General features: G+C 46.3%; 1 protein-coding gene across 3 annotated transcripts in view; it reads left to right on the top strand.

Annotated features, from left to right (window-relative positions):
- IL17RC (interleukin 17 receptor C) overlaps positions 1-17,798 on the top strand; it is a 259,633-nt gene that overhangs the window by 233,748 nt on the left and 8,087 nt on the right. For all 3 annotated transcript variants that reach the window (XM_078661840.1, XM_078661839.1, XM_078661838.1), the window contains one exon: positions 15,729-15,767. In XM_078661840.1, coding sequence (XP_078517966.1) covers positions 15,729-15,767 — 39 coding nt within the window. The remainder of the gene's footprint in view (positions 1-15,728; positions 15,768-17,798) is intronic.

Raw genomic sequence — 17,798 nt, 5'->3', positions numbered from 1 at the left:
CCGCAACTTCCGCAAGGGACTTATAAATCAGCCCCAACAGACTGAAGTCCAGTGTCCTTCCTTTAGACAGTCACATGGCTATCAGAAGAAATAGTGGCGGTGGTGGCGGGTGGATTGATAGTTTGAGTATTCACTGATCTGCAAGCAGGATGGACTTTGTCTGTCACGTGTTGTGCACTACTGCCTGCAGTGCCAGGCCTAGGCAAACCTCTTTAGTAGTCTGTTTATTGAGTTACATAGGAACTTTCTAAGTCAACGTTCCGCAAATCAGGCAATACGAATAACGTAGTATACCACATGAGATAGATCCCGTGGAATAGTTGTCTATCTATTTGCTATTTTTCCAAAATATGTTGTTATTGTTCTTTTGAAATGTTTGATTTGGTTGAAAAATCTCATCCATGTTTTATGGTTTTTCTTTCTTTCATGTTGTACATCAGCTCCCCCCAAGGGCAAGAGGACACAGGAGGAGGGTGCTGAGGATGCAGGCCAGGATCGGGCAGGCGAGGGCTCCTTTGCTGGCCCCAGTAAGTTTACATTTTACTAAACAGTACCTATTTTTTCCTAGCGTTCCTCATTCGATTTTTTCTAAATCGTCTTTGATCTTCTTGTAGACTGGATATAAATTCTTATCCTGCCTCGAATATGACTCCCTGTGGTATTACTAGACTATTCTTATTAGTCTGTCTGTGTAGCTAACTAAGATTGGACATTTGGCAATTCCATTGGACTCCCATTATATTCAGCAATACCTCTATGCACTGTCTCCTTACTGACTAGATAGTGTGGCAGAGTCATTCAGCTCCCGAAGTCACCGATTATAGATCCCCAATGATCTCTAGATTATCGTACGCAGGACAAGAGAGTAGTACGGAGTCACAGCACAGTCAAGAAGTGTCAGAGGCACTCATGCTTGCAAAAATTCCAAAACCTTTAGCTCATCCACTCTAGTCTAGAGGAACAAAAACCACAGAGTCTATTTAAGTGTAAAAGCTTTATTAAAAGTAAACACATTTATTGAAATCTACTTTGTCATAAAACTATTTAACTGTAAACGGAAAAGTGGTTAGTGCTGACGATTAATTGGACACATTTCTTGTGGTCGAGCCGAACTCTCACCTACTTTGAACTTGATCCTGGTCGTGTTCTTAGGACTCAGGAGTCAAGCTTCTGTCTGTTAGGAGAAAAAGTGGTGCGTGTTAAAAATCAAAAGCAAGCATTCATCAGTTGTGCATAAAAGTGCAGCAAGACAACAGCCTTCCCTGGAAAATGGGACATTTTTACTATGGAGTAGACAGTCACAAATTATTACATTGTATTCTGTTTTTTTAACATTTCTCCTAGACCAAATATTATATAGTAGTGAGTGGTGTATTCTAACTTTCTTAAATGTACTTTGTAGGTGTAACATCTGGTGACGGGGCCAGCGCGGAGGTGGCTGATGTGTTGGACTTGGACTCGGAGGCCTCTGGGGAGGATGCGGCGGTAGAAGAGCTGGTGGCCGTTCCTGTGGGGGATCAAACGGTGGTGGCGGAAACAGGTAAGCTATATATTCCTTACTTATTGAGATTGAAGACTGCATAGTGTGCTTTCTGCACGGGTGTATTACAATTACAAATCAACCAGGTAGTAGCCTCCTCGAAATGTACTTCGACTTAGCTGTGAAGTTTTTGGTGAGAAGAATCCCAATAAGTTCTTAGACGAACGTGATGGATGGGATGAACGAAAAGCGAAAGAAGGGTGTAAGTAAGTGGGACGCGAACTTGTATGATGGCTGGCAAAGAAGAACGATATGTGTTTGCTTGGACCCAGAGGTGGCTGGGAAGGAAAGAATATGGTATGGTGCATGGCTGGGTCAATGATGAAGCAAGGATGGGTGGAAGGACAGCAGCCTGGGTGGGTGAAACAGAAACTGTATGTGTGCGTATACTTTGAATGAATGGATGCCTGGAGCATGGTATTCTCTGACTCTTACATAGCAAATGTGTATCTAGAGAGAGTAGATGGTCGCCAGGTGAAGTAAGTGTTACCTTGAAGAGCATGTACCACCGCACCCGCACGTCCGTCCCAGTGCAGGGAAGGCAAGGAAAAGAAATTGTAAATGTGTCCAATACTACCATGAATAGTAGCAGTACTTTGTATTGCGTTTGCATTCACAGCATATATCTGGTTATTACGGTGGACACTCCGTACCTCTCTTAATAACTTTAGTTTACTTGTAGTACGTCATTCATGTGTGGGTGTATCACTGTGTTCACTCAATATTAAGCAAAGCACCTAAAGTCATCTCATCTGTCATTAAATACGTCCCATGTGAAGTGATAGATAATCAAATTAGTTAGCTTCTTCAGTTTCCTTTTCTAGTACTCATTTGCACTGTAGGGTGAAAGGTAAATTAATTAAGCAGTAGCCCTTGTAACAGAGTATTCTCAGTGCCACCCGTAATAGAAAAGTAATAGCTTCACCACCTGCATGTACTGGACCGGTACAGTAACGCAAGTCTGTCTCCATCATCATGGTGTGCAACTTTTTTTCTCGGGTGCAACTTCACTGTGCTGTGTCCATGTCATTCTGCCGGCTTGCATAAGATAACGTACCCATTTCCCTAAACAAGAGAGAAGAAGAAGAATAAGACTGGTGTACTGTCATAGTCGACTGTAATGGAAGTCCATAGTGGTCGTAGAATTAGTTCATTAAACTACCACTACTGTTAGAGCAAGGATGCAGAAGTGGGAGGGTTACATAGATACTGTCCTCAATAGTTATGTACTGTGCTTTCAATTTGCTACTTGTACTCTGTGACCCAACTTTCGGCTCAATCACTTTGTGTTATTAATAAGGAGCATTGGTTACAGACTATGTCTTTCTTTCTTCATATAGTTGCTCCTTCCAAATCAACAACAAGGAGGGAGCAGGCTAGATTGGCCCGGCAACGGAGGCTGGAGGCCACAGTCGCCGAGTATCGGCGGCTGGTGGCCCTGGAGGAGGAGGAGGACACGCAGTCGAGCGGGGCAACATCTTCGACTGTGACCACTGCATCCTCCTCCGTGACTAAACCAGCGGGACCGAGCCGGGCTAAGAAAGCCGACCGCCACCGCCAAGCACCCGAAACACCAGCTGCCCCCCACAGGAGCTGCAAGGAACGCCAACACCGCCTACGAGTCCGCATGTCCAACCTGGAGCAGGAGGTCCTGAGGTATAAGACCTTGGTTAAGGGCCTCCGCTCCGAGCTTGCCACCCTCCGCAAGGAGTATGATGCCCATGCTGCATCATGCACCAGCACCAGCACCCTCCAGTAGTGGAGTGTCCCTTGCCCTTTTTTTATAGACTTTTGGGGGGTGGGATTTGGGAGTTGGGATCGTTTTGGGACGTTTCAGAGACAATCGTTGGGGTTAGGGTGGGTGAGGGAGATTATTTTGTTAGGGATAAATAAATATATTTTTCAACTACTTTATCTGACCATACCTGTTTTTTACTGCTTTTCAGTCTGGTGGGTGGGGGGCGGGGGTGTAACAGTAACTTTGTTTTCCTGAACAGTCGTAGGACTTTAGTAGTACAACCGTCAAACTCTTGTCTACTCCGAAATAATACTCCATTATACTACCTCCCACCAAACGCTTATCTTACCTGTAATTTGTGTTAGAAATTAGGGCTAGGCCCAGGGCTGGCTCCAGGTGAAATGGGGATTAACGTTGTCATTCCTGGGCGGGTGACATTTCCTCATTGCGGTGTTACTAGTGGTGTGACACAGTGGCAGTTGCATGCCTATGGAAAAAAAGAAAACGAAACCTTGTTTGTACTCCTTACTGTAGCATTACAACGGTTACGGTACGATCGAGAAAATAGCAGGTGACAGTACACTAGAACAGTGCCATAATGTAGCCTAACAAATGGTAAAGTATTGCAAGTATAACTAGTACTTGCGTTGAATTTATTTGACATTGGCTACTACTACTAGAAGATATAGTACTGAAGCTGAGTAAGTCTAGAAGATATCCTCGTATTCCTTCACCAGCCTGTTGCTGCTATCACCTTATCCTCCCCAGCAAGTGTGTGGAATTATTGATGTCATTTTAGTCAGACATCAAGCAAAACAACACAGCCCGGGGGAAGAGGGTTAGGGTTTGTAAAATGGATGGGAATGGGGGTTTCTTTTTGGGTAGGTTTTGTTGAGAGAAGAAAAAAAAAGCAGAGCATGGACAAACAATAATTGAAGATACAGAGTTTACAGACAATCTTTGGTTACAAAGTAAAGGTAAGCACATGCAGTCACACTCATAGAATAAAAGACAACAATGGATACTGTATCTGTATTGCGTATGTTGTTGGAGTTGTCCTGTTGAAATTGGTAAGTAAGTTGCATGCAGCAAACAATTCCTCTTATTGGCGGCACTCCTCCATTCCAGCTGACGCTTCGTCCATCAATGTGGTGGTGACCACTGACAGAAGAGACACCCTGTCCACTGCCTGCCTGGCGGATGTTGACTGAAACCCGGCCTGTAATTATTGAACGGAAAACAGGAAGTGCTATTACAATACCACTGATAAATAAATAAAAGGTATGTACGCTGTGTGGTTCAAAAAGTCACACTTTGATTTCCCTAATAGACAGTACAATATTTTTGAAATTGCGTGCTCTGTCTGAGTCACCTTTTTAAGGATCAATAAGTATGGCCAAAATATTATAGCGGATCTTTCCCCTCAAGGTGGGTGTACTACTGTGTTTTAGAACAAAATTTGACCTTCCCAGCAATGCTCCCACCAAGACCCTTACTAAAGCCAGTCGCAAAAATGTAGAAGAACCCAATCATATCTCCAAAAACGATGCCTAGCAGAAAAATGGTTACAAAACGTACTTTGAAAGTAACAGTAGACCCAAATACAGACCGTGGATTGTATTCAAACCACTTGCCTGCAAGCAAAAGTATCCATAGCCAGCATCGCTCCAACAGTGCTCTACAACAACAGAACCGCGTTGCAATAGAACCCCCCTAAACACATGCAATCCTGCTGCTAGGGCTAACCCTAACGAACCCTAACTTACAAAAAGTGCCAAAACTGGTGTTTCCTTATGGATTTTGTCCAACTAACTTCTAGCCGGTATTAGACCTTCCCAGGAATGCCCCAGGCAAGACCCGCCAACCCACCCGCAAAAAAACACCCGACACAACACCACCAAACAGCGAAAAAGCTAAATCTCATACTTACAATGTCTCTCGGCCTTCGGTCCAAACGCGGCGCTGTGCAGCTAGGTCGTCATCATCATCATCAATCATCATAACTCCTGTTTTCCACCACGGATTTCCTGAAAAGCAAATGCAATCAAGATTAGACTGTCGCAGCAGTGCTTCGACAGAGACCCCGGCCGCAACCCACCCACGAACAGCAGGAAGCCCCCCAAAACGCTACATTGAGCAAGATGTCTGAAGAAATGGCAAAAAAAAGGCTGTTCCTTATGGATTTTGTCCAAAACACTTGTATCCGGTATTAGACCTTCCCAGGAATGCCCCAGGCAAGACCCGCCGGCGCCAACCCACCCGCAAAAAAACACGCGACACAACACCACCAAACAGCGAAAAAGCTAAATCTCATACTTACAATGTCTCTCGGCCTTCGGTCCAAACGCGGCGCTGTGCAGCTAGGTCGTCATCATCATCAATCATCATAACTCCTGTTTTCCACCACGGATTTCCTGAAAAGCAAATGCAATCAAGATTAGACTGTCGCAGCAGTGCTTCGACAGAGACCCCGGCCGCAACCCACCCACGAACAGCAGGAAGCCCCCCAAAAGGCTACATTGAGCAAGATGTCTGAAGAAATGGCAAAAAAAAGGCTGTTCCTTATGGATTTTGTCCAAAACACTTGTATCCGGTATTAGACCTTCCCAGGAATGCCCCAGGCAAGACCCGCCGGCGCCAACCCACCCGCAAAAAAACACCCGACAACACCCCCAAACAGCGAAAAAGCTAAATCTCATACTTACAATATCTCTCGGCCTTCGGTCCAAAGTAACGCGCTGTGCAGCTAGGTCATCATCAATCATCATAACTCCTGTTTTCCACCACGGATTTCCTGAAAAGCAAATGCAATCAAGATTAGACTGTCGCAGCAGTGCTTCGACAGACACCAAAAATTACACACAAACCCCCGGAACCCCGCCAAAGAGCACCTCAAAGGCAAGCAAGTCAGCAAAAACGGCAAGAAATTTCCACCTCATATTTGGTCCAAAACACTTTTGTCCATTATTAGAGCTTCACAGCAATGGGCCCAAAACCGTCAACTCACCCGCAAAGAAGTACAACACCCCCACAAGTGCTGAGTCTTTCTTCATTGTGCGTAATCCAGCACTCTGCTTGGAGGGAAATCGCAGTCTGGAGGAGGAGGATAGAGGAGCATGTTCTTCAGAACTTGTGAACCTGAGGAATGTAGACTGCGGCACCTTCAAATCAATAAGCAAACAAGTGAAGACAGTTCTGATGATGGTCTTGTTTTTGGGATTAGGTGATTAAAGTTTGAATTAAATTAACTGTGCAAAACAAAGAAAGAGAGACACAAAGCACACAGGAATAAAAGTGAATAAGGACGAAAAAGAAAGTTCTTGATTGATTGTCTCATTTTCAGGGCTCGGTGTCAGGGAATAAGAACAAGATTTCGTCATCATACTCTGCGAATTCAGGCTGGATGAGGTCAGTGGCACCGAACAGAGAAAAAATCCCCTCATCTACGTTGCTGTCCTCATCGTCTTCATGTGGCGTGCTTTCTCGCACTTTGTAATCTGGTGGTATGAGGTGCTGATTCATCTTGATCATTGTCAGCCGCTCCACATTTTTGGGCGATAGGCGGCTCCGTTTGGCAGTTACAATGCCACCAGCAGCACTGAAAACACGTTCAGAAGACACACTTGCGAGTGGGCAAGACAAATAGTTTATAGCCAGGTTGTAGAGCTGTGGCCACAATTGTTTTTTGCCATGCCAATACTGCAATGGCTCCTCATTAAGAAAGACCACTGTTGAGTCATTCAGATAGTCCTGCACCATCGACTCAAGGTCATCAACTGTTCCTCCACTTTGCTTACTTTTTGCTGTGCCTGTGACATTTTTTAGAGAACCATACCCCATCAAACTTAGCCAATCCTCCTCCCCAGCCACTGTTAGTGTTGTCATTGTGTGTGGTGCAGATGATCCAGTTGCCGGTGTCTTTAACGGCTGAGAGGTCACTTGTGCCCCAGCCACAGGTGCAGAAGTGGATTCTTGTGACTGCGGATGGCCTGCTGATGCTGATGTACTGGCTTCTCCTTCAATAACCTGCCGTTCTTTTTCAAACCTCTTGGCTGACCAGGCTAACCAATGTTTGTACTTTTGAACATCTGCATCAGCGAAAGGAAAGAATGCGTTGTCTGCCAGCGCCTTTTTGTAGCGTGGATCCAGAATAGTAGCACAAATGTAATGCTGATCTGAGTTGATGTTTTTAAGACGTTCATCACCACGTAGGCGATGTAATAATTTCTCAGAAAAAATGAAATGTTTTTTTTTTTTTTCATCTTTTTCAAACTCAGAAGAAACCGCCATCAGTTGGTGCTCCAGTATGCACAACAATGGGATAGCTTTTCCCAAATTACAGTCCTCCTGGCTGACTGCACGCGTGAAGAACTCAAAAGGACGAAGCATGTCTGTCAGGCTTTTAACTATGGCCCATTGCGCCTTACTCATCCGCAGGTCCTCCTTCTGAGATGTAGCCTCTGTCAAGAAATAGTGATCGAGTACCGTATACTGCTCATGCAGACGCTCAAGCATGTAGAAGGTTGAGTTCCAACGTGTTGCCACCTCCTGGATGAGTGCTTTCACTGGCATTCCACGTTGAAGTAGCAGTCTCCGCAGATGCTTCCGGGCCTTAAAAGAATGGCTGAAATGGTTGCACATTTTGCGGCAGGTGGCCATTACCTCGAACGCTGGACTCTCTTTATCACTCAAGAATTTTTGAACTACCAGGTTGATACAGTGCGCCAAACACGGCACTCTAACATGGTGACCCTGTGACATGGCCTTAACTACATTGGCGCCATTATCCGTGGAAACATAACCAATCTTGCGTTTTAGGGGGGATAGCATTGACAACACCTTTTTGTCAAACTCTTCCAAAAGGTTTTCTGCTGTGTGACTTTTCTCCAAGGCAAACATGGCTAGTGTTGCATGTTTCCGAGCAGCTTTGAAAACTTGGTCCGGGTCAACACCTGCGTTTAGCTTTGCTATAACACCTGAAAAAGAGACCCAGTGTGCAGTGATGCACATGTAATCATGGCCTGGGCCACTGGTCCACATGTCTGTTGTCAGATGTATTGTGTGAACAGCACTCTTCTGCAAAGCTGCCCCAATCGCCTGCAGCACATCTTCATGTAGTGCTGGAACCGCAACTCTGGCAAAATAGAACCGGCTCGGAACCTTCCATTTAGGGCAGAGCGTTGCAACTAATTCAAGAAAACCTACCGCTTCTACAAAAGAAAAAGGTAGAAGGTCCACAGCTAGCATTTTAGCCAGCTTAGTGTTATACAGACGCGTCAGTGGGTGGTTGCGTTCATATGGCACGTCTGAAGTAAGCATTGTTCTAATGTTGGCCTGGACCAAGCATTTACGGGCTGATAATGACTTCGTTGACCCAATTTTGCTCGCTGGTGAACTTTTGTGCGTTGGTGTCTCACTCGCTCCAACACTCTTAGTGTGCCTCACATTGGGTGTGCTGCTGAGAGGGGTACTGGGTGTAAGGGAAGTGTTTGACACGTCTTCTTCCTGCTCGTCAACATCAGATGAAACATCAACGTTTCCTTGATTTTGGCCTTTCTTGATCGCAGCTAGGTGCGCAAACCATTGGACACCGTGCTTTCTGTCAAGATGACCACTCTGGCCGCCGGTACCATAGTTGCTACCTGGCTTACCACGACTAACTGCAAGCTTACAAAGGGTACAAATGGCAAACCTTGGATTTTTGGGACAAACAGTAAAGAAGTCCCAAACTGGGGACTTGAAGTGTCTGTGGGACCTGGAGGAGGCGGCGATACTGGTGGTGGTGGTGGTCATGAAGCTAATGCCAGATGAAGTGGAGGATCTGGATTGGCCAACTTTTGTACGTTTTTCACTTTCACCGCCACTAATTAAGGTCGAGGTTGACGCAGGTCTCTTCTTGCCAGAAAGAAATATGGAAGCGGGACGAGTTGGTGTACTACTTAACTCCAATGATTGTGGTGTTTCCACTGCCTCCTCATCGACAACATCATCATCATCATCATCACGCGCAGCAGCTCTTCGGGCTAGGGTCAAAATGTCTGTTTGCTGCATGCCCGCTGGGGCTGCAGTGACCTTTATGATGACTGGGTCGTCGTTGGCAGAGTCTTCATCAGCAGCAGTATCCGCCACTTCTTGTTGAGCCTCATCACACTCCATAAGTCTGAGACTTTGGACGAGCTTCCTTTTACGCTTAAGTACCTTTGTTGGATCATGGTGTGCCTCACTCTCAGACGGCTGTGGTGCTGGTTCCCAAGTTTGATCCGTATCATCAGAAGGAGGTGTGCTTGAAGAGGATGTAGACACCACCCTTGATCTCTTCCTTGCTAGGGTTGTGGAAGACAATGAAGGATCATCAGGAGGAGTGGCTTCCTCAAATGATACCTCGCCTTGATTGTCGATTTCCTGATGTGCCCCTACTTCGGGAGGAACAACTATTGTGGGCACTTGTTGTGACCCTCCATGCACCTCTGCATGCGCATCTCCTTGCGCTGCCTCTCCTTCCACATGTACTTGGGCTTGTACTTGCACATGTGATTGTTGTTGCCGCTGTGGTTGTTCAACACTCGTCAGATGAGCTACAACAACCTGTGTTGATTGAGGGACATTGCTGCTGCTTTCTTGCGATGAGCCAACATCACTGGTCGATGGTGATTGAAGAAGTATACTGGCTGCCTCTGCAGCACTCAAGGGCTTGGACTTAAGTTGGCGTGGTGGTGGTGGTGGCACTGAGCCCAATGGAGCGGGGGTGCTGCTGCCAGCTTGGTCCCCAGCAGATCCCGCTGCAGCTGCTGCAGGCATACTTTTTTTTTTACTCACAAAAAAAGGGGCGGGCGGCACACCAGTGTCCTTGGTAACTTGCTTCTTCTGCTCCTTACTGGCACCTTTCTTGCTAGAGGAGCTACGGGTTACTTTTTTTGGGGCCATCTTCTTCAGAGCAGGTCAGCAGGCAGCAGTTGCACGAGTTGCAGAGGGTTCTGTGTCCAGACGTGACGTCGCGTGACGTTATGCTGCACACACCGCTGCAGGACTTCTTCCTGGCACTGGTGGTTCTATTGAGTCTTCTTGTGCACCTAAAAGCAATGGAAGACAGAGGAACATCAGTTCAGTTATACACCCCAAAAAATCGACAAAACACAGAAAAATTAGCACAATCCCATGCCATCCATGATGTTTACATTGAAGACACCCCACAGAAAGACTAGGGACATGCAAGTATGCAACACTCACTACCCCTGGGCATAAGGGATGAAAAGTAGGCAAAATAAGTGCAGGCCTCAGACACTGCCTCTCCTCAAAATGGCCCCCTTACACCCCAAGCACATGTTGCCTGTACCAGCCAGCACTCAAGATGGCCACCACCACCACCCACATGGCCAGTCCACATCAACAGTACACCCCCAAAAAACAGAAAAACAGCCAGAAATCACCACAATCCAATGCCATCCATGATGTTTACATCAAAGAGAGTGAGACAACACCACAGGCACACTCAGTCCATGCACCACCACCACCCCTGGGCAAGCAAAAGGCCACACCAGCAGCCCCCCAAAAACGACAAAAAACAATAAAATAAGCACAATCCCAGCCCATCCATGGCCTCAATTATGTTTAAATTCAAGAAGACACCCCACAGAAAGACTAGGCCCATGCAACACTCACCACCCCTGGGCAAAGGGCCACACCAGCAGGCCCAAAAAAACGACAAAAAACAATAAAATCTGCACAATCCCAGCCCATCCATGGCCTCAATGGTGTTTAAATTCAAGAAGACACCCCACAGAAAGACTAGGCCCATGCAACACTCACCACCCCTGGGCAAAGGGCCACACCAGCAGGCCCAAAAAAACGACAAAAAACAATAAAATCTGCACAATCCCAGCCCATCCATGGCCTCAATGGTGTTTAAATTCAAGAAGACACCCCACAGAAAGACTAGGCCCATGCAACACTCACCACCCCTGGGCATAAGGGATGAAAAGTAGGCAAAATAAGTGCAGGCCTCAGACACTGCCTCTCCTCAAAATGGCCCCCTTACACCCCAAGCACATGTTGCCTGTACCAGCCAGCACTCAAGATGGCCACCACCACCACCCACATGGCCAGTCCACATCAACAGTACACCCCCAAAAAACAGAAAAACTGCCAGAAATCACCACAATCCAATGCCATCCATGATGTTTACATCAAAAAGAGTGAGACAACACCACAGGCACACTCAGTCCATGCACCACCACCACCCCTGGGCAAGCAAAAGGCCACACCAGCAGCCCCCCAAAAACGACAAAAAACAATAAAATAAGCACAATCCCAGCCCATCCATGGCCTCAATTATGTTTAAATTCAAGAAGACACCCCACAGAAAGACTAGGCCCATGCAACACTCACCACCCCTGGGCAAAGGGCCACACCAGCAGGCCCAAAAAAACGACAAAAAACAATAAAATCTGCACAATCCCAGCCCATCCATGGCCTCAATGGTGTTTAAATTCAAGAAGACACCCCACAGAAAGACTAGGCCCATGCAACACTCACCACCCCTGGGCAAAGGGCCACACCAGCAGGCCCAAAAAAACGACAAAAAACAATAAAATCTGCACAATCCCAGCCCATCCATGGCCTCAATGGTGTTTAAATTCAAGAAGACACCCCACAGAAAGACTAGGCCCATGCAACACTCACCACCCCTGGGCAAAGGGCCACACCAGCAGGCCCAAAAAAACGACAAAAAACAATAAAATCTGCACAATCCCAGCCCATCCATGGCCTCAATGGTGTTTAAATTCAAGAAGACACCCCTCAGAAACACTAGGCCCATGCAACACTCACTACCCCTGGGCATAAGGGATGAAAAGTAGGCAAAATAAGTGCAGGCCTCAGACACTGCCTCTCCTCAAAATGGCCCCCTTACACCCCAAGCACATGTTGCCTGTACCAGCCAGCACTCAAGATGGCCACCACCACCACCCACATGGCCAGTCCACATCAACAGTACACCCCCAAAAAACAGAAAAACAGCCAGAAATCACCACAATCCAATGCCATCCATGATGTTTACATCAAAGAGAGTGAGACAACACCACAGGCACACTCAGTCCATGCACCACCACCACCCCTGGGCAAGCAAAAGGCCACACCAGCAGCCCCCCAAAAACGACAAAAAACAATAAAATAAGCACAATCCCAGCCCATCCATGGCCTCAATTATGTTTAAATTCAAGAAGACACCCCACAGAAAGACTAGGCCCATGCAACACTCACCACCCCTGGGCAAAGGGCCACACCAGCAGGCCCAAAAAAACGACAAAAAACAATAAAATCTGCACAATCCCAGCCCATCCATGGCCTCAATGGTGTTTAAATTCAAGAAGACACCCCACAGAAAGACTAGGCCCATGCAACACTCACCACCCCTGGGCAAAGAGCCACACCAGCAGGCCCAAAAAAACGACAAAAAACAATAAAATCTGCACAATCCCAGCCCATCCATGGCCTCAATGGTGTTTAAATTCAAGAAGACACCCCTCAGAAACACTAGGCCCATGCAACACTCACTACCCCTGGGCATAAGGGATGAAAAGTAGGCAAAATAAGTGCAGGCCTCAGACACTGCCTCTCCTCAAAATGGCCCCCTTACACCCCAAGCACATGTTGCCTGTACCAGCCAGCACTCAAGATGGCCACCACCACCACCCACATGGCCAGACCACATCAACAGTACACCCCCAAAAAACAGAAAAACAGCCAGAAATCACCACAATCCAATGCCATCCATGATGTTTACATCAAAGAGAGTGAGACAACACCACAGGCACACTCAGTCCATGCACCACCACCACCCCTGGGCAAGCAAAAGGCCACACCAGCAGCCCCCCAAAAACGACAAAAAACAATAAAATAAGCACAATCCCAGCCCATCCATGGCCTCAATTATGTTTAAATTCAAGAAGACACCCCACAGAAAGACTAGGCCCATGCAACACTCACCACCCCTGGGCAAAGGGCCACACCAGCAGGCCCAAAAAAACGACAAAAAACAATAAAATCTGCACAATCCCAGCCCATCCATGGCCTCAATGGTGTTTAAATTCAACAAAACAGTTGTATCATGCACCCATAACCAACCCTGGTCCTACTGGATACTGTGGCTACCCACAATATAATTTATTTAATTTTCTGAAAAAGTTCCAAAATTGTACTTGCAGCAACTGTAATGCCCCAAACAAACTTACTTGTGAAAGTTGATTTCTAATCCAAAAGTGATCCAAAGACAGTCAAAAAGGCCTCAAATCCAAATATCCAGCAGCACCCACAAAAAGTAATCCTTCCAGCTCCAGATCCAAATGAAAGTGACCAGGAGATGGACAAAGCACTGGGAGGAGCCTGCTGGACAGGAACAGGAAGTTGGAGACTGTGGGGCACTTCCTTCCTCCCCCCCCCCCCAAAATGGACTCCTTGCAAAAAAAAAGGCCATGCAAATGTCAACCTGAGGAGTGATTCTGATAAAAATCATAATTTTCTGAAGGTTTATCCTGTTTGCTGGTGATTTTCTTGTGCGAAATTGCAAAATCTCTATTTCGCAAGTGCGAGATTGTTCCTTTCCGCCGCAACTACATGTTCGCAATTGCGAACTCTCGCGAGGTGTGCTGTGCAAGGTGGCAAGCCGCGAGTACGTATTCGCGGGCGACAAACTCCCGCGGGAACACGCAGCAAGATCTAAAATGGCGCGTCACTCGCAAAGAAAAACAACTCGGCAAACGCTAAAATGACGGAAAGTGAACGCCGTGCACCACGCCGCGCGCCGCAACCAAGCAAAAAATCCGCCGCGAGCGGATTCACGGATTTTCGACAAATTCGCGAGCGTTCGCGGATTGCGGATTTGCCGAAAATCCGAAAAATCCGCGAGCGGAGCGGATTTTACGCCCATGCTTAGTTGAAAATCAGTGGAAAGACGACAATTAATGATAAGAGGAATGAATAAAGATTAGTAATAGTACATGAATGAAGAGCATAATTATTAAACTCAGATATACTTTCTTACTCAGAAATGTTATATGCTCAGAGGACTTAATGAGCATAACTGAAGCCCTGTAGAAGTCATTGATGCATATACACAGTGCAAGACGAAACACGTGTTGGCTGTGCAGAAAATTCCTCTGAATAAATTACTTTTGGATGAAGAATTGGATACTTGTGCTCTGATGTTTTAGGAGTATTACCGTGAGCAAAGCAATTGTCTTTGAAGAAAGAAAGAACACTGGACTGCTTGGCACTTAAATATATTTTTGAACTTTATTTTCACATATAGATGTACTCACATTATTGTAACAATTGATGTGGTCAGGGAGAATCCATTTGCATTTATAGTTATACCCAGAATTCAGTCTGGGTTTTGGGTGATTAAGTGATAACCAATCCCTCTTCCTTGGAAGCACTCATTTCATTGTATTGTTTGTTTTTCAATAATTTTGCCTACATATCTAGTTGTGCGCCCGAGCTTATACCTGGTTACCGTTGCGCATAAGATCTGAAATCAATATTCTATTTTCATTCTTAACTTATACAACTGGCCAGATCTTCTTAGAACCTATTGTGCGGGACAGCTCGTTATTACGCCAGTAATGTGTGTGTGGAAAGGGTGAACCGCTTTCGGTCACTGTGAGCATAGAGTCCAGTGGTTCCTCAGCTCCAAGGGTCCTGATAAGAAGGGAACCTCCTTGTTTCATCCTTTGGCATTCTAGGCCCATGACAGGTACTGTGTATTTGTGACAGTCACGTGACCTTCAGGAACAAGTCATCTCTTCACCTGAACCTCTTACCTCGCAGTAGGGCCATGTCTCTCTGCAGCCCTAAACTCCTTCCTACCGCCTGTAGAATCACAGGTCTGGTGCCTCCCCCATTGGGAACTTCTTCCAACACACACAGGGAGAGGGAGGCTGGGTCCCCATACCAGCATGAAATTGTACTTCTGTATCACCACTCTTATTGCAAATAGATTCCTACTCCGGCTCTTCAATGATCCCCTTCCTACGAATAAAACAGTAAACAGACTTTCCCCATTCCTGCTTCCATGACACGCCCTCAAGGCAGACCCTGCTGCCAGGGGTGAGACAAGGGTCTTTCGTCTGTAGCTTAATAGGCAGATACATTTGTGAATGTCTTATAGGGATATGTTCTTTAATCTTCAATGCATGGCTTATAATAAAGTTAAATTGACCATAAAGTAAAATGCTTTGAAACTACATATCTCCTGTTTTAGGAATAAGTGAGTGGCTTATTTTCAAATGGGGAACTGTTAAAACAAAGCTGGGCTCGAATTGTGCAGCTGGTGAAGTCCGAATTGTGTACTTCTTGAAGTCCATCTCTCCCCTTTTGTTTCCCTCATACCAGTATTACTTTTTCTTGTTTGTTAAAGCTTTTACATACCTATTTCTTTCTCTCTTCATAAAACAGATTGTGTGCATTCTCTGAAGAAAGACTGTAGCTCCAAAGGTAAGCAGGGAGGTATGTCACGCGTGTCCATGTCACATGTGTGCGTCTTTGTGTGTGCATGTGTTGCCTACATCTGCCTGTTCTGTGTTCTAGAAATGGGACATGGACTCCTAACTTTACTACTCCTAAACAGAAAAATCCTAACTTTAAGACTTTCGGTATTCACAGAAGGCATTTAAGAGTCCTAAAGTTAGAACTCCTAACTTCTGTGAATACCGAAATGAGTAAGTGCCTTCTGTGAATACGAAAATGGGAGTAAGTTTAGGATTTTGACTTAAGTTAGTTCTGTGAATCGGGCCCATTGCCCCCCTGACTCTTATACTGATCCACTATGGCATCAGGGGCACTTGTAACCCAGGCTTTCCCTCGAACACCCGGGCCAAACAATATTTTTAAGAGAGGAGGAAACACTCAGAAAGTCATGTAAATAGTTGAAGGAACACAACAGTGTTTTAAGCAGGCGGGTGACGTCTGCGAAGACTTAACATGTCCAGATAAGTTCTCAGTGTAAGAATTGTTATTAAGTTGGCTCCATGGTCGAGGGATGCTGTTCAACTGAGCTGGCATTCCCTCTCTGAAAAACTGGATGCTGTAGTCCCCTGCAGAGCTGCCCACCCAGTCATGGGTAAAGTGTGGCCGCCAAGCACGTTGGGTCAGTGTGCTGGCAGAGTCGTTCATCTAGCGTGTGCAAGCAAGGGTGGGAATCAGACACAGATTGTGGCTGCATCATGTTACATCACTGCACTGTTTGAGATCAGCCATCAAAAGCGTATCTTGCCACTGAAAAGCGAAACAAAGAACCCCTGTGGGAAGGTCTGGCACGCGCGGCCAAGATCCTGGACAGTACGAGAGGTTCCAACCAATTCCTGTTGTCCCGCAAGACACGGAATGTCCTGCTGTTTCATGGACCTGGTCTGCTTGCAATGACCGGTTGTAGTTTCTTGGGTTTTGCGCTACATTATAGTCATGAGTGACTGATTGAGGCGCCTGTGATTGAGAAGACATGATTTCTCCAACGACAACCGTTCTCCATGTTAACGTCACTCGTCTCCAGTTGTTGGTGGATATGCGTATGTTCTCAGCTGAAGACTCTAGCATACCTCTTAGCATAAGTCCTCTCGAAGTCACATCTAAGGGTTGGTAAATACGATGAGCAGGTGAGTTTGCCATGGTGAGGACATCTCTTCTTTGGGTTGCCTGGGACCAATGCCCCTGACATGTCATAGGCGATCTGAAGAACCTCTCTGCTATGATGTCATTAAATGACACACCTCATTTACAAAGCAGAAACCATTTATTTTCCATAAATTGAACAGTATGTACAACAATTCTGGAAACTAACCATTTTCTACAGATGTTGCAGCTCCCTAACCCTCTGAGGTGTAGCACCCAAAAGGGTGTCTGTATAGATTGTACCAGTGTGAATATTAGATAATGTCATGTCACATCACACTCTGCTCCACCCCACCCTACACCAAACTCACTAACCGTGGGCGGAGGACTCCGCTCTGCCCGTGGAGTGTGCGGGGTTTTGCCTACTCTGCGTTTCGCGGATAACGAGGAGAAGGCAAAACCCCGCACACTCCGCAGCAGAGCGGAGTTGCAGGCCGCCTGCCTAAACACCCTATTTAAAAAATACCTTAACAGTAAATGAAAAAATTAAAAAACCACTTACCTCTAATCGTGTCATCCCGGGATGTCCTCCTCCTCTTTCTCGACATTGGGATACAGCTTAAGAAGAATGCGCATGCGCGCATGTCCGTGCATGTGCATTTCCTGCAAGAAATGCGCAGGCATGCGCGCATGCACAGTCTGCTTCAGCTGTATCCCAATGTCGGGAAAGAGGGGGAGGGCAGCCCGGGGACACTGCGGCTAGAGGTAAGTGTTTTTTTTTATGTTTTTATGTACAGTTAAGGTATTTTTTAAATAGGGGGGTGGAGGCGGGCGGCACAGCGGAGCTACGCGGAGTTCCACAGAGTTTGTTGACAGCTCCATGGCACTCTGCGTAGCCCTGTTACGCACACTACGCCC

Source organism: Lissotriton helveticus, chromosome 9 (genome assembly GCF_964261635.1).
Source record: "Lissotriton helveticus chromosome 9, aLisHel1.1, whole genome shotgun sequence".
Taxonomy (NCBI): domain Eukaryota; kingdom Metazoa; phylum Chordata; class Amphibia; order Caudata; family Salamandridae; genus Lissotriton; species Lissotriton helveticus.
Note: the sequence above shows the minus strand (reverse complement) of the source record. Positions and strands in the feature narration are given on the sequence as shown.